The sequence below is a fragment of the Pan paniscus genome, chromosome 19 (genome assembly GCF_029289425.2).
Source record: "Pan paniscus chromosome 19, NHGRI_mPanPan1-v2.0_pri, whole genome shotgun sequence".
NCBI lineage: Eukaryota > Metazoa > Chordata > Mammalia > Primates > Hominidae > Pan > Pan paniscus.
In genome coordinates, this window is record NC_073268.2 from 21,757,009 (window position 1) to 21,778,977 (window position 21,969).

The following is a 21,969-nucleotide window of genomic DNA, read 5'->3' on the forward strand; positions in this document are numbered from 1 at the left end:
CTGTCTGTCACTTTCTCCTTTAGACTTTTGCCAGATAGAGGATCTTGAACTCCTGGCCTCAAGCGATCCTCCTGCCTCGGCCTCCCACAGTGTGGGAATTACAGGCGTGGGCCACCATGCCTGGCCTGTCCAGATCCTTGTTGGCTTCTCCTTCTGAGTATCGGGCAGGATGCTCTGTGGAATGGGGGTCTTATGACCTACAGTCAAACAAAGTAGGTCAGGTAATTTCTTTGTGGCCAGTTTTTACAGATAGGACAGAGGGAAAAACAGAGTAATATTTTTACACTTGCAGGCTGGCTTTGGAGAAAAGGGCTTCTGGTTTCCATGACCTGCCTCAGGGAAGAGGGATTTTTGTGTCTATGGCTAGCCTCAGGGGAGAATGGGACTGGGGGAGTCAGAGAAAAACTTTTTACTTCTGAGGCTGCTGCTGAGGCCTTCATTTTAGGGTATTGTTTTCTGAGCCCACTGTATGCCACTGAGTATCTACATTTTCTTTTCGGTGTTTCTTTTTTTTTTTTTTTTTTTTTTTTTTTTTTTTTTTTGAGACGGAGTCTCGCTCTGTCGCCCAGGCTGGAGTGCAGTGGTGCGATCTCGGCTCACTGCAAGCTCCGCCTCCCGGGTTCACGCCATTCTCCTGCCTCAGCCTCCCGAGTAGCTGGGACTACAGGCGCCTGCCACCACGCCCGGCTAATTTTTTGTATTTTTAGTAGAGACGGGGTTTCACCGTATTAGCCAGGATGGTCTCGATCTCCTGACCTCGTGATCCGCCCGCCTTGGCCTCCCAAAGTGCTGGGATTACAGGCGTGAGCCACCGCGCGCGGCCTTCTTTTCGGTGTTTCAACAATCCCAAATGCAGCCAGGTGCGATGGCTTACCCTTGTAATCCCAGCACTTTGGGAGGCCAAAGTAGGAGGATCACTTGAGCCTAGGAGTTTGAGACCAGGTTGGGCAACATAGTGAGACCTCATCTCTACAAATAATAATAATAAAAATAAGGCCAGGTACAGTGGTTCACACCTATAATCCTAGCACTTTGGGAGGCCAAGGCAGGAGGACCACTTAAGCTCAGGAGTTCAAGACCAGCCTGGGCAACATAGTGAGACCTCATCTCTATTAAAAATAGTAATAATAGGCCGGGCGCGGTGGCTCACGCCTGTAATCCCAGCACTTTGGGAGGCCGAGGTGGGTGGATCACGAGGTCAGGAGATCGAGACCATCCTGGCTAACATGGTGAAACCCCGTCTCTACTAAAAATACAAAAAATTACCCGGGCATACTGGCGGGCGCCTGTAGTCCCAGCTACTCCGGAGGCTGAGGCAGGAGAATGGCGTGAACCCAGGAGGCGGAGCTTGCAGTGAGCTGAGATTGCGCCACTGCACTCCAGCCTGGGCGACAGAGCCAGACTCCGTCTCAAAAAAAAAAAAAAAAGTAATAATAAATAAAATAAGATAAAATAAAAGTTAGCTGGGCATGGTAGTGCATGCCTGTGGTGCCAGCAACTTGGGAGGCTGAGGCAAGAGCATCACCTGAGCCCAGGAGGTCAAGGCTGCAGCAAGACGCGACTGGACCAGCACACTCCAGGCTGGGCGACAGAAAAAAAAAAAATCCCAAATGCAACATGTTATTTATCCCATTTTATACTTGATGAAATTGAGGCTGCCTAGACTGACTTCCCAACATCCTCAGCCTTCTTCTTCCTCCTCCCAGAGTATAAAAGGGACCCCCACTTTTGGCTGGCAATTTTATATCTTTATTATCAGTGGATCTTTATTCTCATCCACCTTAGAGGAAAGTGGGTCAGGGTTTATAATCTCCATTGAACCGATGAGAAGGCTGAGTTTCAGGAAGGAAATTCGAGCTAACCAAATCTTCCAAGAGACTGACTTACCTCTGTGATACATATTGAAGAAGGTGGAAACCTGGATGCTGAGGATGGAATGTGAAGAGCCTGGCACAATGATTAAGATCACAAGAGGGCCCATGTGGAGTGGCTCATGCCTGTAATCCCAGCAGCACTTTGGGAGGCCCAGGTGGGAGGATCACTTGAGCCCAGGAGTTTGAGACCAGCCTGGGCAACACGTGAGACCCCATCTTTTTTTTTTTTTTTTTTTTTTGAGACGGAGTCTTGCTCTGTCACCCAGGCTGGACTGCAGTGGCGCAATCTCGGCTCACTGCAACCTCCACCTCCCGGGTTCACGCCATTCTCCTGCCTCAGCCTCCTGAGTAGCTGGGACTACAGGCGCCCACCACCACGCCTGGCTAATTTTTTGTATTTTTAGTAGAGACGGGGTTTCACCATGTTAGCCAGGATGGTCTCGATCTCCTGACCTCGTGATCCGCCCACCTCAGCCTCCCAAAGAGCTGGGATTATAGGCGTGAGCCACCGCGCCCGGCCAGTGAGACCCCATCTCTACAAAAAACAAAAATATTAGCCAGGTGTAGTGGCACACACCTGTAGTCCCACCTACTCAGGAGGCTGAGATGGTAGAATCGCTTGAGTCCAGGCGTTTGAGGTTACAGTGAGCTGTGATCATGTTACTGCTCTCCATCCTGGACGACAGAGCGAGACGCTGTCTCAAAAAAAAAAAAAAAAAAATCACAAGGTTATTGGATATCAGAGGAGCGCTGGGTCATCCCCAAGATCCGATTCTCTCCTTGCAGCAGCAGGGGGCAGCAGAGAGCAGCAAAGCAGCCCTTGCCTCTCAGTGTGTTATGACCTCCCAGCAGGCCAGAGGAAACATCCATTCTGTGCTTATTTGGTCCATGAGAAAATTCAGGCCCAGAGAGGGAAAGTTCAGGGTCTTCCAGGTGATGGATGACACCAAGGCTCAAGGCCCAGGCTTCCAAGTGACCACACTCCATGATGGTGCCTGCTTTCATTTTTTTTTTTTTTTTTTTGAGACAGGATCCTGCTCTGTCCCCAGGGATCAAGCAATCCTCCTACCTCAGCCTCCTGGAAAGTGAGAAGCTGAGACTACAGGTATGCGCCACCACACCTGACTACTTTTTAAATTTTTTGTCAAGACAGGGATTTCCCTATGTTGCCCAGGCTGGTCTTGAACTCCTGCCTCAAATGATCTACCACTTTGGTCTTCCAAAGTGCTGAGATTACAGGTGTGAGCTACCACGCCTGGATGATTTCATTCATTCAGAGGGCACATTTTTGTTCCATATTTTTAGACCTCAGAAACCAGGATGCATCTTACATCCAGTGCCAGGAAAAAGCACTACAGCTGTTTAAATGTCAGCATCTTTTTTTTTTTTTTCTCCTTTCTTCCTTTCTTTCTGAGGGGTACATAAAATAATGGTGCCTCTCACAATCCATGACATCCTAAACGTCATGAAATACTACAATAAAAGCCTCTGTTTATCTCTGTTTATTAAACCCTGTGCTTGACAATGGATTACTCTTTTTTTTTTTTTCTTTGAGACAAAGTCTTGCTCTGTCGCCCAAGCTGGACTGTAGTGGCGCCATCTCCCTCGGCTCACTGCAACCTCCACTTCTGGGATTCAAGCAATTCTCCTACCTCAGCCTCCTGAGTAGCTGGGATTACAGGCATCAGCCACCATACCCGGCTAATTTTTGTATTTTTAGTAGAGACAGGGTTTCGCCATATTGGCCAGGCTGGTCTTGAACTCCTGACCTCAGGTGATCTGCCTGCCTCGGCGTCTCAAAGTGCTGGGATTACAGGTGTTAGCTAATGCACCTGGCCGGATTACTTCTTTTAATATACCAATACCTCCAGGATGGAGGTATTATTACCCCTATTTTGCTGGTGAGTGAACTGATAATAGAGGTAGAGCAATTGATCATATCTGTACAATTAATAATGGAGATGATTTTTTTTTTTTTTTTGAGACAGAGTTTTGCTCTTGTTGCCCAGACTGGAGTGCAATGGCGCAATCTCAGCTCACCGCAACCTCCACCTCTTGGGTTCAAGCGATTCTCCTGCCTCAGCCTCTCGAGTAGCTGGGATTGCAGGCATGTGCCACCACACCCGGCTAATTTTGTATTTTTAGTCGAGATGGGGTTTCTCCATATTGATCAGGCAGGTCTCGAACTCCCGACCTCAGGTGATCCGCCCGCCTCGGCCTCCCAAAGTGCTGGGATTACAGGCATGAGCCACTACGCCTGGCCTTATTTTTTTTTTTTTAAGACTGAGTCACACTCTATTGCTCAGGCTACAGTGTAGTGGCATGATCTCAGCTCACTGCAACCTCTGCCTCCTGGTTTCAAGCAATTCTCCTGCCTCAGCCTCCAGAGTAGCTGGGATTACAAGCGCCTGCCACCATGCCCAGCTAATTTTTTTTTGTAACTTTAGTAGACAGCATTTCACCATATTGGCCAGGATGGTCCCAAACTCCTGACCTTAAGTGATTCACCTGCCTCGGCCTCCCAAAGTGCTAGGATTACAGGCATGAGCCACCATGACCGACTGATTTTTTCTTTTTTTTTTTTTTTTTTCTGAGACGGAGTCTTGCTCTGTTGCCCAGGCTGGAGTGCAGCGTGCAATATCGGCTCACTGCAACATCTGCTTCCCAGGTTCAAGCGATTCTCCTGCCTCAGCCTCCTGAGTAGCTGGGATTACAGGCGCTGGCCACCATGCCAAGCTCATTTTTTTATTATTAGTAGAGATGGGGTTTCACCATGTTGGACAGGCTGGTCCCGAACTCCTGACCTCAAGTGATCTGCCCGCCTTGGCCTCCCAAAGTGCTGGGATTACAGGCGTGGGCTACCGTGCCCGGCCTTGCAGCTGATATTTCACAGGACTTATCTGCTTGTGTGTGTGTGTGTGTGTGTGTGTGTGTGTGTGTGTGTGTGTGTGTGTGTGTGTTTGAGATGGAGTTTTGCTCTTTCGCCCAGGCTGGAGTGCAGTGGTGCCATCTCGGCCGACCACAACCTCTGCCTCCCACGTTCAAGCGATTCTCCTGCCTCAGCCTCTTGAGTAGCTGGGATTACAGGCGCCCGCCACCACACCCAGCTAATTTTTTTGTATTTTAAGTAGAGACGGGGGGTTTCAGTAGAGACGGGGTTTTTCAGTAGAGACAGGGGGTTTTTAGTAGAGACCGGGGGTTTAGTAGAGATGGGGTTTCACTATGTTGGCCTGGCTGGTCTTGATCTCTTGACCTTAGGTGATCCACCTGCCTTGGCCTCCCAAAGTGCTGGAATTACAGGCGTGAGCCACCATGCCCGGCCCTGCTTGTGCTTCTAACCACACTTTGCTTTTTCCAAAACAGAAGATTCTGGGTCTTGAATAACAACAAACTTGCTTTATTTTTTGTAGAGATGGGGGTTGGGAAATGGTGGGGTGGGCATGCCAGTTGATATGTCGTGTCTATGTTGCCCAGGCTAGTCTGGAACTCCTGGGCTCCAACAATCTTCCCACCTTCACCTCCAAAAGTGCTGGGATTACACGCATGAGCCAATGTCCCAGCCTACAGGCTTTATTTGTTTGTCTGTTTGACAGAGTCTTGCTCTGTCACCCAGGTTGGAGTACAGTGGTGCAATCTTGGCTCACAGCAACCTCCACCTCCTGGGTTCAAGCGATTCTCCTGCCTCAGCCTCCTGAGTAGCTGGGATTACAGGCATCAGCCACCATACCCGGCTAATTTTTGTATTTTTAGTAGAGACAGGGTTTCGCCATATTGGCCAGGCTGGTCTTGAACTCCTGACCTCAGGTGATCTGCCTGCCTCGGCGTCTCAAAGTGCTGGGATTACAGGTGTTAGCTAATGCACCTGGCCGGATTACTTCTTTTAATATACCAATACCTCCAGGATGGAGGTATTATTACCCCTATTTTGCTGGTGAGTGAACTGATAATAGAGGTAGAGCAATTGATCATATCTGTACAATTAATAATGGAGATGATTTTTTTTTTTTTTTTTGAGACAGAGTTTTGCTCTTGTTGCCCAGACTGGAGTGCAATGGCGCAATCTCAGCTCACCGCAACCTCCACCTCTTGGGTTCAAGCGATTCTCCTGCCTCAGCCTCTCGAGTAGCTGGGATTGCAGGCATGTGCCACCACACCCGGCTAATTTTGTATTTTTAGTCGAGATGGGGTTTCTCCATATTGATCAGGCAGGTCTCGAACTCCCGACCTCAGGTGATCCGCCCGCCTCGGCCTCCCAAAGTGCTGGGATTACAGGCATGAGCCACTACGCCTGGCCTTATTTTTTTTTTTTTAAGACTGAGTCACACTCTATTGCTCAGGCTACAGTGTAGTGGCATGATCTCAGCTCACTGCAACCTCTGCCTCCTGGTTTCAAGCAATTCTCCTGCCTCAGCCTCCAGAGTAGCTGGGATTACAAGCGCCTGCCACCATGCCCAGCTAATTTTTTTTTGTAACTTTAGTAGACAGCATTTCACCATATTGGCCAGGATGGTCCCAAACTCCTGACCTTAAGTGATTCACCTGCCTCGGCCTCCCAAAGTGCTAGGATTACAGGCATGAGCCACCATGACCGACTGATTTTTTCTTTTTTTTTTTTTTTTTTCTGAGACGGAGTCTTGCTCTGTTGCCCAGGCTGGAGTGCAGCGTGCAATATCGGCTCACTGCAACATCTGCTTCCCAGGTTCAAGCGATTCTCCTGCCTCAGCCTCCTGAGTAGCTGGGATTACAGGCGCTGGCCACCATGCCAAGCTCATTTTTTTATTATTAGTAGAGATGGGGTTTCACCATGTTGGACAGGCTGGTCCCGAACTCCTGACCTCAAGTGATCTGCCCGCCTTGGCCTCCCAAAGTGCTGGGATTACAGGCGTGGGCTACCGTGCCCGGCCTTGCAGCTGATATTTCACAGGACTTATCTGCTTGTGTGTGTGTGTGTGTGTGTGTGTGTGTGTGTGTGTGTGTGTGTGTGTGTGTTTGAGATGGAGTTTTGCTCTTTCGCCCAGGCTGGAGTGCAGTGGTGCCATCTCGGCCGACCACAACCTCTGCCTCCCACGTTCAAGCGATTCTCCTGCCTCAGCCTCTTGAGTAGCTGGGATTACAGGCGCCCGCCACCACACCCAGCTAATTTTTTTGTATTTTAAGTAGAGACGGGGGGTTTCAGTAGAGACGGGGTTTTTCAGTAGAGACAGGGGGTTTTTAGTAGAGACCGGGGGTTTAGTAGAGATGGGGTTTCACTATGTTGGCCTGGCTGGTCTTGATCTCTTGACCTTAGGTGATCCACCTGCCTTGGCCTCCCAAAGTGCTGGAATTACAGGCGTGAGCCACCATGCCCGGCCCTGCTTGTGCTTCTAACCACACTTTGCTTTTTCCAAAACAGAAGATTCTGGGTCTTGAATAACAACAAACTTGCTTTATTTTTTGTAGAGATGGGGGTTGGGAAATGGTGGGGTGGGCATGCCAGTTGATATGTCGTGTCTATGTTGCCCAGGCTAGTCTGGAACTCCTGGGCTCCAACAATCTTCCCACCTTCACCTCCAAAAGTGCTGGGATTACACGCATGAGCCAATGTCCCAGCCTACAGGCTTTATTTGTTTGTTTGTTTGACAGAGTCTTGCTCTGTCACCCAGGTTGGAGTACAGTGGTGCAATCTTGGCTCACAGCAACCTCCACCTCCTGGGTTCAAGCGATTCTCCTGCCTCAGCCTCCCAAGTAGCTGGGATTACAGGCGGCCGCCACCATGCCCAGCTAATTTTTTTTTTTTTTTTTTTTTTTTTTTCTGAGACGGAGTCTTGCTCTGTCACCTAGGCTGGAGTGCAGTGGCGCTATCTCGGCTCACTGCAACCTCCGCCTCCCAGGTTCAAGCAATTCTTCTGCTTCAGCCTCCTGAGTAGCTGGGACTACAGGCATGTGCCACCACACTCGGCTAATTTTTTGTATTTTTTAGCAGAAACGGGGTTTCACCATGTTAACCAGGATGGTCTCAATCTCCTGACCTCATGATCTGCCCTCCTCAGCCTCCCAAAGTGCTGGGATGAGAGGCATAAGCCATCGCGCCCGGCCCTGGCTAATTTTTTGTATTTTTAGTAGAGACGGTGTTTTGCCATGTTGCCCAGGATGGTTTTGAACTCCCAAGCTCAGGCAATCTGCCCACCTCAGCCTCCCAAAGTGCTGGGATTACAGTGTGAACCACCCAGCCCAGGCTTTATTTTAAAATGCAAATGTGCAAATCTTTAAAAATTAGTGACAGCATGGGGCCCTGAGGACCAATGTGAGTTAAAATCCAGATTGTAAGGGAGAGTAGAATGTGGTGCAGACCCCTAGAGGTGGAGCTGGAGAGGCAGTGTGCACATGGGAGGCAGGAGGGGCTCAAAAAGGGAGATGAGGCCGGGTGTGATGGCTCTTGCCTATAATTCCAGCATTTTGGGAAGTCAAGGCGGGAGGATCAATCATTTGAGCCCAGGAGTTTGGACCACCTTGGGCAACATGGTGAGACCCTGTCTCTACAAACAAAAAGGGCATAGGTGGGGAGATGAGAAGGAGGAGGGCACAATTTTGGTAGAATCACTCTGAAAATCCTCTGGCATGAGGACTGGCTTAGAGGGTTGGAGACTTTTCCCCAAATTCAGCCCAAGCCCCCTCCTCCACCCTAAGTATCTCTCCATCTGATCTTTGTTCCTTCCAGGGTAGGAGGAAAGAGGGAAAGTGAGAGAGGAAGAGATGCCCAAAATAGCCCACTTCCTCCTTTGCCCATTTAATTACTGAGACCGTTGAAGTGCCTTTTGTTCCCTCCTATCATTGTTTTCTATCTAAATATTTTTAGATTTATAATAAGATAAATATGCTGTGAAGACAAATGTCTAGTGACAAGCCTCAATGACATCTTTTGCATCTGGAAACCCTCCTGTACCTACGGTTACAGAAGACAATCTCTCAGTGCTGGGAGAAGGAACTAGTACTCCTTTTTACAAGAGGAGAAAGAGATCTAGCAAACCTTAGTGCCCCCAGCAGCAGAGCTGGTAGGACGTCCCATCCTACCACCTGGTCATAGCTCGGTGCCCCACTGTGAGGGCAGACATTTTCCAAGTATTCTCTGGGGTCTCCCAACAAACTTAACAAGGAGAGAGGGCTTGGATACACTGAGTGCCCCACTGACCTGTCCAAGTACCCCCAGCTAGTAGGCGTGCAGGGTCCTCTAGTTCCTCCAGCTTTCGTTCTGTGTCCTGACCATAAAGCAGAATGCTTTGCCTGCTTTTTGACTCAGCCCACTGCAAGTTTTCCCCAAAAGGTTTGAATCCAAACCAGGGCCTTGAATAGCCATTGACAAAGATATATAGGTTTAAGAGGAAAAAAAAACCAGTCCTGAGCCAAATTTTTCAAACCTTTATATACACTTCACACCCTGACCCTTCACTGCCGACATAGCTAGGTAGAACATCACTTTTCTCTCACCGTCCATCTGGAGGATTGCTGCAGCATGTTGTGTACAAGAAAGTTCCTCTAATACATGCTTTGGACCAATCACCTCGGTGTTGAGTACTTTCTTTGGATTCCCAGCTCCGGACAGTTTGGGGCACTCCTTTGTGGGAACTCCCCTGCTGCTGCTTTTGGGGGAACTCCAGCTGCAGGTTTGGCAGGATGAAACAAGTTGACACAGCCAGGATTGAACCTGAGTCTGACTCCAAAGCCCAAGCTGACTCCACAACACTGGTTGCTGGAATTGACAGGCTCTCCTGGAAGCTGCTTTTTTTTTTTTTTTTTTTCCAAACGTCTCAGCAGAATCATTAGACCTGTTCTGATTCAAGGGCTGCTCCCCACCCCAATCTCCACCACACTAGAGGCTGGATTTGAAGCATCCTTTTCACCTAAACCCTTTCCCTGCCCCCAGCCCTGAAGCTGGACTTGGGCTCACTGCTTTCAGAAAGATTTATACCTCTGGGTAAAAGTGTGTGTATGTATAGGAGATAGGTCAATGGCCGACTTGAGGTGATGTTTTTTTTTCTTTTGAGACGGAGTCTTGCTTTGTTGCCCAGGCTGGAGTGCAATGGTGCAATCTCGGCTCACTGCAACCGCTGCCTCCTGGGTTCAAGTGATTCTCCTGCCTCAGCCTCCTGAGTAGCTGGGACTAGAGGCACGTGCCACCATGCTTGGCTAATTTTTTTGTACTTTTAGTAGAGACAGGGTTTCACCATGTTAGCCAGGATGGTCTCGATCTCCTGACCTCATGATCTGCCCACCTTGGCCTCCCAGTGTGCTGGGATTACCACCTCGCCCAGCCACTTTGGGTGATCTTAAATGCACAGTCCCAGGCCAGGCGTGGTGGCCCGCGCCTGTAATCCCAGCACTTTGGGAGGCCGAGGCGGGCGGATCACTTGCAGGACTTGCTTGAACCTGGGAGGCGGAGGTTGTGGTGAGCCGAGATCACGCCATTGCACTCCAGCCTGGGCAACAAGAGTGAAACTCCGTCTCAAAAAACAAAAAATACAATAAAAATAAAATTAAAAAATTAAAAAATTAAATGCACAGTCTCTATCCCCAAAAGCCTTCCTGGGCTTCAGAGAATAATCCTCTCACCTGTTCACTCCACCTACTAAGGACACAGTCCTTGGAAGGGTCAGGTAGGATAATAATACCAACCTGTAGCTAAACCATTTTATAGTTTATCTTTTATTTCCCATCCATTATTCTATTTGATCCTTATACCAGCTATGTGAAAGAAGGTAACAAGTTATCACTTATTCTTCAGGCAAGGAAACTGAGGTCCAGACAGATTAGGGAGGGTCTCCAGGATTATAGGAAGAGGTGGGGTGAGGCCCCAGGTGGGGGTGGGGACAGACAGAGCCCACTGCTCCCACCACCTCTGTCTCTTCCCACTCAGACCCCTCTGCCTATAACTGGAACCACCTCACAATGTGGTTACTGCCAGGGCAACTGGGCAGGCCCCGCCTGCTTTGTTGAGGGAGGGAGGCATTTTTCCCAAGGCTCCCAGGAAACATCTGCAAAGTACCTTTCTCTCCTGGGTCCTGATCAGATAGAAGACCTTCCCACCTTAGCTTTGAGTCTCAGTGGGCCCCATGGACAATTCAGCAGTACAGTCTTTTCTCTCTGGCTTCTTTCCCCCACTCTTCCTCAGAGGCTTTTTAGTACAGATGGGGTTTCTCCATGTTGGTCAGGCTGGTCTCCAACTCCCAACCTCTGGTGATCTGCCTGCCTGCCGCCTCCCAAAGTGCTGGGATTACAGGTGTGAGCCACTGGCCCAAGCTTTTTTTTTTTTTTTTTTTTTTTTTTTGAGACGGAGTCTCACTCTGTCGCTGAGGCTGGAGTGCAGTGGTGCATCTCCGCTCACTGCAAGCTCCACCTCCTGGGTTCGCGCCATTCTTCTGCCTCAGCCTCCCAAGTAGCTGGGACGACAGGCACCTGCCACCACGTCTGGCTAATTTTTTTGTACTTTTAGTAGAGACGGGGATTCACCGTGTTAGCCAGGATGGTCTCGATCTCCTGACCTCATGATCTGCCTGCCTCAGCCTCCCAAAGTGCTGGGATTACAGGCATGAGCCACCGCGCCCATGCTTTTTTTTTTTTCAGAGACAAAGTCTTGCTCTGTCACCCAGGCTGGAGTGCAGTGGCGCGATCTCGGCTCACTGCTGCCTCTGCCTCCCGGGTTCCAGTGATTCTCCTGCCTCAGCCTCCTTGGGTAGCTGGGATTACAGGTGTTCGCCACCATGCCCAGCTAATTTTTGTATTTTTAAGGAGGTCTCGCCAAGTTGGCCAGTCTGGTCTCGAACTCCTGACTTCAGGTGATCTGCCCGCCTCGGCCTCCCAAAGCGCTGGGATTACAGGCGTGAGCCACTGCGCTGGGCACTTTAATTCTGTCTTTACTTTCTGAGATAGTCTCGCTCGGACGCTCAGGTTGGACTGCAATGGCGTGATCTCAGCTCGCTGAAACTTCCACCTCCCGGATTCAAGTGATTCTCCCGTCTCAGCCTCCCGAGTAGCTGGGATTATTGACGGGCAGCACCACGCCCGGCTACTTTTTGTGGTTTTTGTATCTTCTGTCTTCTGCTCTTTAGTACCGCATACAGCCACATTAGACTAGTGAGTCGAACAAACGGCCCCTCTCGCAGCAGTTGTTGATCACGGGGCTGCCCCCGGTACTCATCCTGTGTCTCTCGTCCAAATCCCCGCTCCTCCCCAGCTATCACCTCTGCCGATGCTGGTGGTTTCCCTGGGTACCGGGAACCAAACTCTCATTCCCCAGGGGCCTAAGCCCCCCGTGGCCCAGCCCTTCTCAAGTCAGGGTTCCTGCACATTCACAGTTATGGGTGGCCCTGGGAGTAATACCTGGCACCCAAACAGATCACCAGAGTCCACACATAGTCCACCTGCCCTCCCTGCATAAGATCAGCTCTTCTTCCTCCCGATGATAGATCAGGGTCAATGATTACTGCCAAGATGGCGACTGCTCCAGCCTGCTGGTCCAACCTGTTCAGCCACAGCTGTAGCTTGAAGGCTTGAAGTTCAATGGGACCCTCTCCTGCTTTCTACAAACTGGTTCCTTTATTTTTATTTATTTGGGACGGGGTCTGGCTCTGTCACCCAGGCTGGAGTGCAGTGGTGCAATCACTGCTTACTGCAGCATCCACCTCCCAGCATCCATCCACCCTCCTGCCTCAGCCTCTGGAATAGCTGGGGTACAGATAGGCCGCAGCCCGAACAGGGTTTCACTAGGTTGCCTAGGCTCTTTCTTTTTGTTTGCTTGAACCCGGGAGGCAGAGGCCACTGCGCCCAGCCACTTGGGGTGATCTTAAATGCATAGTCCCAGGCTGGGCGTGGTGGCTCACACCTGTAATCCCAGCACTTTGGGAGGCTGAGGCGGGCGGATCACCTGAGGTCGGGAGTTTGAGATCAGCCTGACCAACATGGAGAAACCCTGTCTCTACTAAAAATACAAAAATTATCCGGGCATGGTGGTGCATGCCTGTAATCCTAGCTACTTGGGAGGCTGAGGTAGGAGAATCTCTTGAACCTGGGAGGCGGAGGTTGCAGTGAGCCGAGATTGCGCCATTGCACTCCAGCCTGGGCAACAAGAGTGAAACTCCATCTCAAAAAATAAAAAATAAAATGAAAATAAAATTAAGAGGTAGACGCTAGGCTTGAGTCCAGAATTAGAAATCTCCAGAGCTAGGGTGTTTTCTAAGAAGCCCCTTTGTGTTCTGGGGGCTCAGACCTCAGTGAGGCTTAGTAGGATTTTGTATTTTCTTTCATTCTGACTCAGCACAGACATTTATGGGGGAGATGGAGAGAGGAGAGATTAAGGAGAAAAAGGTAATTCCGGAGACCTAAGTGGGGAGAGATGAGCAGAGGAAGGGTCAGATGACGATGCTGGAAGCCTCTGAGGAAGAGTGGGGGAAAGAAGCCAGAGAGAAAAGACTTTACTGCTGAATTGTCCATGGGGCCCACTGAGACTCAAAGCTAAGGTGGGAAGGTCTTCTATCTGATCAGGACCCACGAGAGAAAGGTACTTTGCAGATGTTCCCTGGGAGCCTTGGGAAAAATGCCTCCCTCCCTCAACAAAGCAGGCGGGGCCTGCCCAGTTGCCCTGGCAGTAACCACATTGTGAGGTGGTTCCAGTTATAGGCAGAGGGGTCTGAGTGGGAAGAGACAGAGGTGGTGGGAGCAGTGGGCTCTGCCTGTCCCCACCCCCACCTGGGGCCTCATACCATCCCACTATCATGGGTAGTGCCTACCACTGGGAGGCCCGGCGCCGGCAGATGGCTTTGGACCGAAGGAGATGGCTGATGGCCCAGCAGCAGCAGGAGCTGCAGCAGAAAGAACAGGTGCATGGGATAGGCTGGGTTCTTCAGGGTCCTCTCTGGAGCAGGAAGGGAATGGAGAATGGAGACAGATCCCTAGGAAGCTGCCTACTATTTGTTGTTTGCTGGGGGTAGGAGGAAAGCAAGGTCATTTGGCGTTCTCTCAGATAGACTGTGTCTGTGTTGGGGGGAACACTATCAGCTGACTCAATTTCCCTCTTGTAATAGTCTAGGGGAAGGCAAGGGTACTAGGCCTGGGAGGTTTAAAGATGTTCTGTCCAATAGGGTAACCCCCAGCCTGTATGCTATATTGAGCCTTGGAGTGTGACTGAGGAACCAAATTTTTTTTTTTTTTTTTTTTTTTGAGATGGAGTTTTGCTCTTGTTGCCCAGGCTGGAGTGCAATGGTGCAATCTTGGCTCACCACAACCTCTGCCTCTCAGGTTCAAGTGATTCTCCTGCCTCAGCCTCCCGAGTAGCTGGTATTACAGGCATGCGCCACCACGCCCAGATAATTTTGTATTTTTAGTAGAGACACGGTTTCTCCATGTTGGTGAGGCTGGTCTCGAACTCCCGACCTCAGGTGATCCACCCACCTCAGCCTCCCAAAGTGCTGGGATTGCAGGCATGAGCCATGATGCCCAGTCAGTGTTATATAAATTTAATTTAGTTTTTAAAAATGTTATTTTGGCCAGGCATGGTGGCTCACACCTGTAATCCAGCACTTTGGGAGGCCAAGGTGGGTGGATCACTTGAGATCAGGAGTTCAAGACCAGCCTGGCCAACATGGCGAAACCTGGTCTCTACTAAAAGTACAAAAAGTAGCTAGGCATGGTGGCGCTTGCCTGTAATTCCAGCTACCTGGGGAGACTGAGGCATGATAATCACTTGAATCAGTGAGGTGGAGGTTGCAGTGAGCCAAGATAGTGCCACTGCACTCTGACCTGAGTGACAGAGTGAGACTCTGTCTCAAAAAAAAAATTAAAAACTTTATTTGATTTTATTATTGTAATACAGACAGGGTCTCACTATGTTGCCCTGGCTGGTCTGGAACTCCTGGACTCAAGCAATCCTCCCACCTCAGCCTCCCAAAATGTTGACAAGTGTGAATCACCATGCCTGGCCTTTAATTAATTAATTCACTTATTTATTTTATTTTTTTTTTTGAAATGGAGTCTTGCTCCAGTCTTGCTCCCAGCCGGGCACAGTGGCTCACACCTGTAATCCCAGCACTTTGGGAGGCCAAGGCAGGTGGATCACCTGTGGTCAGGAGTTCGAGACCAGCCTGACCAACATGGTGAAACCCCATCTCTACTAAAAATACAAAAATCAGCCGGGCGTGGTGGCGCGCACCCGTAATCCCAGCTACTCGGGAGGCTGAGGCAGGGGAATCGCCTGAACCTGGGAGGCGGAGGTTGCAGTGAGCCAAGATCGCGCCGTTGCACTCCAGCCTGGGTGACAAGAGCAAAAATCCATCTTAAAAAACAACAACAACAACAACAAAAATATATATATTTTTTAAAACACTCAACATACATACTGGAAAAATTTTAAGCATGTTTGGGACAATTTGGATATGTACATCTACTTTTTCAACTGTAAATTTATGAAATCTAAATTAATGAAATATTTTTGTTGAAAATTTAGTGTCCAAATTAAGATGTGCTGTTGTTTCAAATTCAAGCTAGGTTTTGAAGACTTAGTATGAAAACAAAGAATATAAAATACTTCATTGATATGTTCATATTGATGTTTTGGATGCATGGGGTTAAGTAAAATATATTATTAGGCTGGGCGCAGTGGCTCATGCCTGTAATCCCAGCTCTTTGGGAGCCAAGGCGGGCTGATCCTTTGAGCCCAGGAGTTTCAGACCAGCCTGGTATCATGGTGAAATCCGTCTCTAAAACAAATAGAAAAATTAGCCGGGCATGGTGGTGTACACCCATAGTCCCAGCTACTCGGGAGGTTGCAGTGGGAGAATCACTTGAGCCTGGGAGGTCAAGGGCTACGGTAAGCCTTGTGATCACGCCACTATATTCCAGCCTGCGAGACAAAGTGAGACCCTGTTGCACACAAAAAAATAAATAAATAAAAGTAATTAAAATTAGTTTCACTTGTTTTTTCTTCTTCTTCTTTTTTTGAGACAAGGTCTTCCTCTGTCACCAAACCTGGAGTGCGACAGCCCATTCATAGCTCACTGCAGCCTTGATCTCCTGGGCTCAAGCCATCCTCCAGCCTCAGCCTCCTGAGTAGCTGGGACTACAGGCATGCACCACCATGCCTAGCTAATTTTTTGTAAAGACCAGGTCTCACTATGTTGCCCAGGCTGGCCTCAAACTCCTAGCCTCAAACAATCCTCCTGTCTCAGTGCCACAAAGCGTGGATTACAGGCATGTGCCACTGTGCCTGGCCCTATTTCTTCTTCTATGTGGCTATTAGAAAATTTAGTGGCTGGATGCAGTGGCTCACGCCTGTCATCCCAGCACTTTGGGAGGCCGAGGCGGGTGGATCACAAGGTCAGGAGTTCGAGACCATCCTGGCCAACATGGTGAAACCCCGCCTCTACTAAAAATACAAAAATTAGCTGGGCGTGGTGGCACATGCCTATAATTCCAGCTACTCAGGAGGCTGAGGCAGGAGAATCGCTTGAACTCAGGAAGCAGAGGTTGCAATGAGCCAAGATCAGGCCATTGCACTCCAGCCTGGGGGACAGAACAAGACTCTGTCTCAAACAAAAAAAAAAAAAAAAAAAGAAAGAGAATTTAAAATTACACATGTGGCATGCATTATATATATATACTTTTTTTTTTTTTTTTAGACGGAGTCTCATTCTGTCGCCCAGGCTGGAGTGCAGTGGCATGATCCTGGCTCACTGCAACCTCCGCCTCCTGGGTTTAAGCAATTCTCCTGCCTCAGCCTCCTGAGTAGCTGGGATTACAGGTGCCTGCCACCAAGCCCAACTAATTTTTGTATTTTTAGTAGAGACGGGATTTCACCATGTTGGTCAGGCTGGTCTCGAACTCCTGACCTCGTGATCCGCCCGCCTCGGCTTCCCAAAGTGCTGGGATGACAGGCGTGAGCCACCGCGTCCGGCCCAGCATGAATTATATTTTTATTTGACACTGCTATTTCAAAGCACTTGTAAGGTTTAGAAGCACCCTTGGGCTATTAAAAAAATCACTTTGGGAGGCTGAGGTGGGAGGATCGCTTGAGGCTAGGAGTTCCAAACCAACCTAGGCAACATAGCGGGACCCTGTCTCTACAGAAAATTTAAAAATTAGCAAGGCATGGTGGCACATGCATTTAGTCCAAGCTACTCAGGAGGCTGAGGTGGAAGGATCGCTTGAGCCTGGGAGGTTGGGGCAGCAGTGAGCCAAGATTGCACCACTTACTGCACTTCAGCCTGGGCAACATAATGAGTCCCTGTCTCTATTAAAAAAAAAAATTAACCGGGCATGGTGGTGTGCACCTGTAGTCCTAGCTACTTGCGAAGCTGAGGCAGGAGAATCACTTGAGCCCAGTAGTTCCAGATTACAGTGAGTCATAATCGTGCTACTGCACTCCAGCCTGGGTGACAGAGTGGGAACCTATCTCTAAAAAACAAAACACAAGACATTTGCAGGGAATTACTCTTTATCCTCCAGCACTAAAAACTGCTTTCAGTGCTGAGCTCTCAAGTGAGGAAGCAGGTGCTCAGAGAGAGTGCTATTTCCTGGGCTGGGGCTGTGCCACCCAGAAATCGTTCTTGGGTGTCACAGTGGGTGAGGCAGACAGCGTAGGCCCAATTTCAGCCTCCAGCTCTAGGGAACAGAGACCACTGCCACCTATACTTCTCTACTCACTTGCCTTGTTCCCTGAAGTTTCTCTGGCAGATGGGTGATTGGGTGGGGAGAGGATGATGCCACTTGCCTGGGGGCTTCTTGCCAGGAACTGAAGAATCACCAGGAGGAAGAACAACAATCGGAGGAAAAACTCCAGCCACCTAAGAAGTTAAATGTGCCGCAACCACCAGTGGTGAAATTGTGGACATCACAGGAGCAACCACAGCCATCACAGCAGCAGCCATCAGTGCAGCCACCATCGCAACCACCACCACAGCCATCAACATTGCCACAGGCACAGGTGTGGCCAGGGCCACAGCCACCACCTCAGCCAACACAACCAAGTGCTCAAGCCCGTTGTACTCAGCACACCTCCAAATGCAATCTCCAGGATTCCCAAAGGCCAGGTCACCAGCCTACTTCAGCGGGGATCTACTAAGCTGGAGGGCAATCTCTGTATCAACAACAGATTCCAGGGTGGGCAGAAAATCCTTACAGACTCTGGACTGGAGCCTGGGAGTGGGAGGTGGTGAGGAGAGGAGCCCTTTGCTTCCATCCTAGCCCTGTAGTGTAGAATCCATATCTACCACCCTACCCTCTCTGACTCTCCCAAGTACCCTCGGGCCTTTAATGCCTTGCTGGTCAACTCCCTCTGGGTGGGTTAATGCCAACCTACGGCTGCAAAGGAGGCTTCCAACTTCTGCAGAGAGTGGTTGAGAAGCTGTCGGCCCTTCTTCCAGAGTGAGCGTGACAGAGGAGGTGGGGGTGATCAGAGGGTGGGACATGAGTTGTAGGCTTATTAACAGATATACTGAGCCCCGTGAGGTCTGGAACAGGGAACCACAGCACAGCTTCCTAGTTGAGAATCTTCAGGAAGGGCTCAGTCTGTGTCCTGTCCCAGGTAGGAGCCTGTCCTCACTGCACCCCCATCACCCCCTGGGTCACCAGACACAAGCACTCCAGGCTTGCAGTGTTCCATCCTTGGAAAACTGCTGGATGAGTAACCTGTACTTTGTTTCATCATCAGGTCTCATGAACCCATGCCAATCTAGCCCCATCAGAAACACTGGGTATTCACAACTCAAGGTAAGATAGGGACACAGACTGTGAAAGACAGACTCTGGGTGACTGAGAAAGAAAGAGAAAGAGAAAGAGAGAGAGAGAGAGAGAGAGAGAGAGAGTGTGTGTGTGTGTGTGTGTGTGTGTGTGTGTGTGTGTGTGTGTGTGTAGTCCAGAGAAACCTCCTTAAGCAGGAGTAAGGGGAGGAGACTAGAATTATTTCAAATTACTTCTGGATGGTCTATTCCTCTATTCTTTGCCACCATTAAAAATGTTTGGGTAGGAAGCTGGGTGCAGTAGTCCTGGCTACTTGGGAAGCTGAGGCAGGAGTATTGCTTGAGCCCAGGAGTTCAGGTTCAGACATTTCCAAAAAAAATTGAAAAAAATTGAAAAAAAGCCAAGTGTGTGGGGCTCATGCCTATAATCCCAGCACTTTGGGAGATCAAGGTGAGAGGATCGCTTGAGCCCAGAAGTTTGAGACCAGCCTGGGCAACAGAGTGAGACTCCATCTCAACAACAACAAAAAATTTTAAAAACTAGCTGGGCAGCCAGGCACGGTGGCTCACACCTGTAATCCCAGCACTTTGAGGGGCTGAGGCAGGCAGATCATGAGGTCAAGAGATCAAGACCATCCTGGCCAACATGGCGAAACCCCATCTCTACTAAAAATACAAAAATTAGCTGGGTGGGTGGCATGTGCCTGTAGTCCCAGCTACTCGGGAGGCTGAGGCAGGAGAATCACTTGAACCCAGAAGAAAAGGTTGCAGTGAGCCAAGATCGTGCCACTTCACTCCAACCTGGTGACAGAGCGAGACTTTGTTTAAAAAAAAAAAAAACGAAAAAAAAAACAAAACTAGCTGGGCATGGTGGCACATACCCGGAGTCCAAGCTACTTGGGAGGCTAAGGTGAAGATCGCTTGAGCACCAGAGGTTGAGGCTGCCGTAAGTGGTGATCACACCACTGCACTCCAGCCTGTGCAACAGAGTGAGACCCTCCCTGAAAGAAAAAAAAAAAAAAGGAAAAAATGCCTGGGTATGGATGGCCTATTGCTCAGCGCTATCCATAAAATGATAGATGATGCAACTTCCTCAACAGAGGTGGCATGAGGACTGAATATGGCAATTATTAATAAAGGAAAGGGGCCAGGTGCAGGGGCTCATGCCTGAAATCCCAGCACTTTGGGAGGCCGAGGTGAGCAGATTGCCTGAGCTCAGGAATTTGAGAACAGCCTGGGCAACATGCTGAGATGCCATCTCTACTAAAAATACAAAAAATTAGCCAGGTGTGGTAGGGCGCATCTGTAGTCCCAGCTATTCGGGAGACTGAGGCAGGAGAATCACTTGACCCCTGGAGGTGGAGGTTGCAGTGAGCCAGGATGACACCACTGCACTCCAGCCTGGGTAAAAGAGTGAGATAGACAGACAGACAGACAGACAGAGGAAAGAGCATTAAAAGCACTTAGCTTGGAGTCCAGCTCATTGTAGGCTATCAAACTCAGGATGGCAACCTTTTTCTTTTTTTTTGAGACACAGTCTCACTCTGTTACCCAGGCTGGATCTCAGCTGCACTCCACCTGCAACCTCCACTTCCCGGGTTCAAATGATTCTCCTGCCTCAGCCTCCCGAGTAGCTGGGATTACAGGCATGTACCACCACGCCCAGCTAATTTTTATATTATTAGTAGAGATGGGGTTTTGCTATGTTGGCCAGGCTGGTCTCAAAAGATCTACCCGTCTTGGCCTCCCAAAGTGCTGGGATTACAGGTGTGAGCCACCACGCCTGGCCTGGATGGCAACTCTTAACAAGAATATATAATTGTGCAATTGTGCAAGGCATTGGAAAGGTGTCTCTGACAGAGGTGCAACAGATGAAAGAAACTGATGCTAGCACTTCTAGGATGAAGAGTGGGCTGCTACATTTCACTTTGATTCCTCTGGACTCAAGGGATTTCACACAATGTTCTGAAACCAGAAGCTGCTAACTTGTTTTGTTTCCTGTCTCTCCCTCTTCTCAGTCTACCAATTACATACAGCAGTGGTGATCCAGAGATCGAACCCAGGACCCCATGGCCATCCCCAAAATGCAGATGAGCAACCACATCTTCTCAGCATCCAGCAATATCTCCACTCCAAAAGCCACCCACTCTAGAAGAGGAGGCTGCCAGGAATAAAATGTAATTTTTTTCCTGGGAGGAATCACGGGACCGGACAGCTTTATGAGACAGGGATGAGAGGAAGAGGGCAGGACGGCTCACGAAGGGGATGGAGAGGGTGGAAAGAGAGTGGAAGGCAAGTTTATGCTTCTCTAGGCAAAGCCAATGGGAGAACTGGGTCTTGGGTCCCCCCCAAGTATGCAACTCCTACTACTATCACTACCTGCCCTCATTCAGCAGTGATAAGTCTGTGGGGGGCTTCAGTTTATGACTGTCACTGGAGCCATCACCCATTCCCCCAAGCCCATGCTTACTGAGATATAGCCTGGGGAAGGAGGGGTCGCATCACATCAGAGCAGGCCTGCAGCAGCATAAAGTGGTGGCAGGCAGTGATGCTCCCCACCTCCAAGCCCATTGCAATGTCTGGCCTACAGTGGGCACTCAGCTGTCAAATGGACAATGGAGGCAGGGATGGAGCGAAAGAGCCTGGAGGAAAGGGAGGCTATAGCCTCAGGAACATGACACCTGACCCTGGGAAGGGGAGGGAGTCTTGCCTTCTAAAACCCACAGCCCTCTCCCTTCCTGGCTCTCAGCCTCTCCATCTAGCAGAGACAACCCAGAGGTTCACCAGCCCAAGGTGAAGGAGTGGGTAGGGCTGGGGCCCCTGGGTGTTAGACTTCAGGAAGGTGCAAGCCCTGGGAAAGCCTTTCTTCCTCCATGCTGAGAAAGGCTGCCTCAGTCACCTCAATCACAAGCCCCGTCTGAGGCATCAGCTGCGTATTTCATTTTAGCCTACATAGCATTGCCTTTGGTCTGAAGGGGCCGTTTCAGTGCAACCCACGAAATTTCCTGATGAGAGCAGCTGGGGAAGATAACGGGATGGTGGTGGCACAGAACAGGAATAGTAAAATTGGAAGAGACTTTAGAGATACACAATGGGAGCAAGAGGGAGAGTGAGCTCCTGTGAGCAATCTCACGGAAAACAGAAGGGCAGGATATGTCAGCAGTGGCTCAGAGGCCTGGGGAAGAAACCTTGCTGCCCGTTGGAACATTAAAGAAACAGTTTCTGCCAGGTGCAGTGGCTCATGCCTGTAATCCCAGCACTCTGGGAGGCCGAGGCGGGCAGATCACTTGAGGCCAGGAGTTTGAGACCAGCCTGGCTAACATGATAAAACACTGTCTCTACTAAAAATACAAAAATTAATTTGGTGTGGTGGTGCATGTCTATAACCCCAACTA

General features: G+C 49.6%; 1 protein-coding gene across 1 annotated transcript; it reads left to right on the top strand.

The window, feature by feature from the left end:
* The first annotated feature begins 13,182 nt into the window (after positions 1-13,182).
* On the top strand, positions 13,183-20,769 carry CCDC200 (coiled-coil domain containing 200). Its single transcript, XM_008966532.5, has 4 exons — positions 13,183-13,723; positions 17,626-17,926; positions 18,547-18,605; positions 20,593-20,769. The coding sequence occupies exons 1-4, from the start codon at positions 13,619-13,621 to the stop codon at positions 20,617-20,619; spliced, it is 492 nt and encodes a 163-aa protein (XP_008964780.1). The 5' UTR covers positions 13,183-13,618; the 3' UTR covers positions 20,620-20,769.
* The last annotated feature ends 1,200 nt before the right edge of the window (positions 20,770-21,969 follow it).

Coding starts and splice junctions, on each gene's coding strand:
- CCDC200 (XM_008966532.5), top strand. CDS start 13,619: ATGGGTAGTGCCTACCACTGGGAGGCCCGGCGCCGGCAGATGGCTTTG. Junction 17,927..18,546: donor CCAGGATTCCCAAAGGCCAG/GTCACCAGCCTA, acceptor TTTCATCATCAG/GTCTCATGAACCCATGCCAA. Junction 18,606..20,592: donor CTGGGTATTCACAACTCAAG/GTAAGATAGGGA, acceptor CCCTCTTCTCAG/TCTACCAATTACATACAGCA.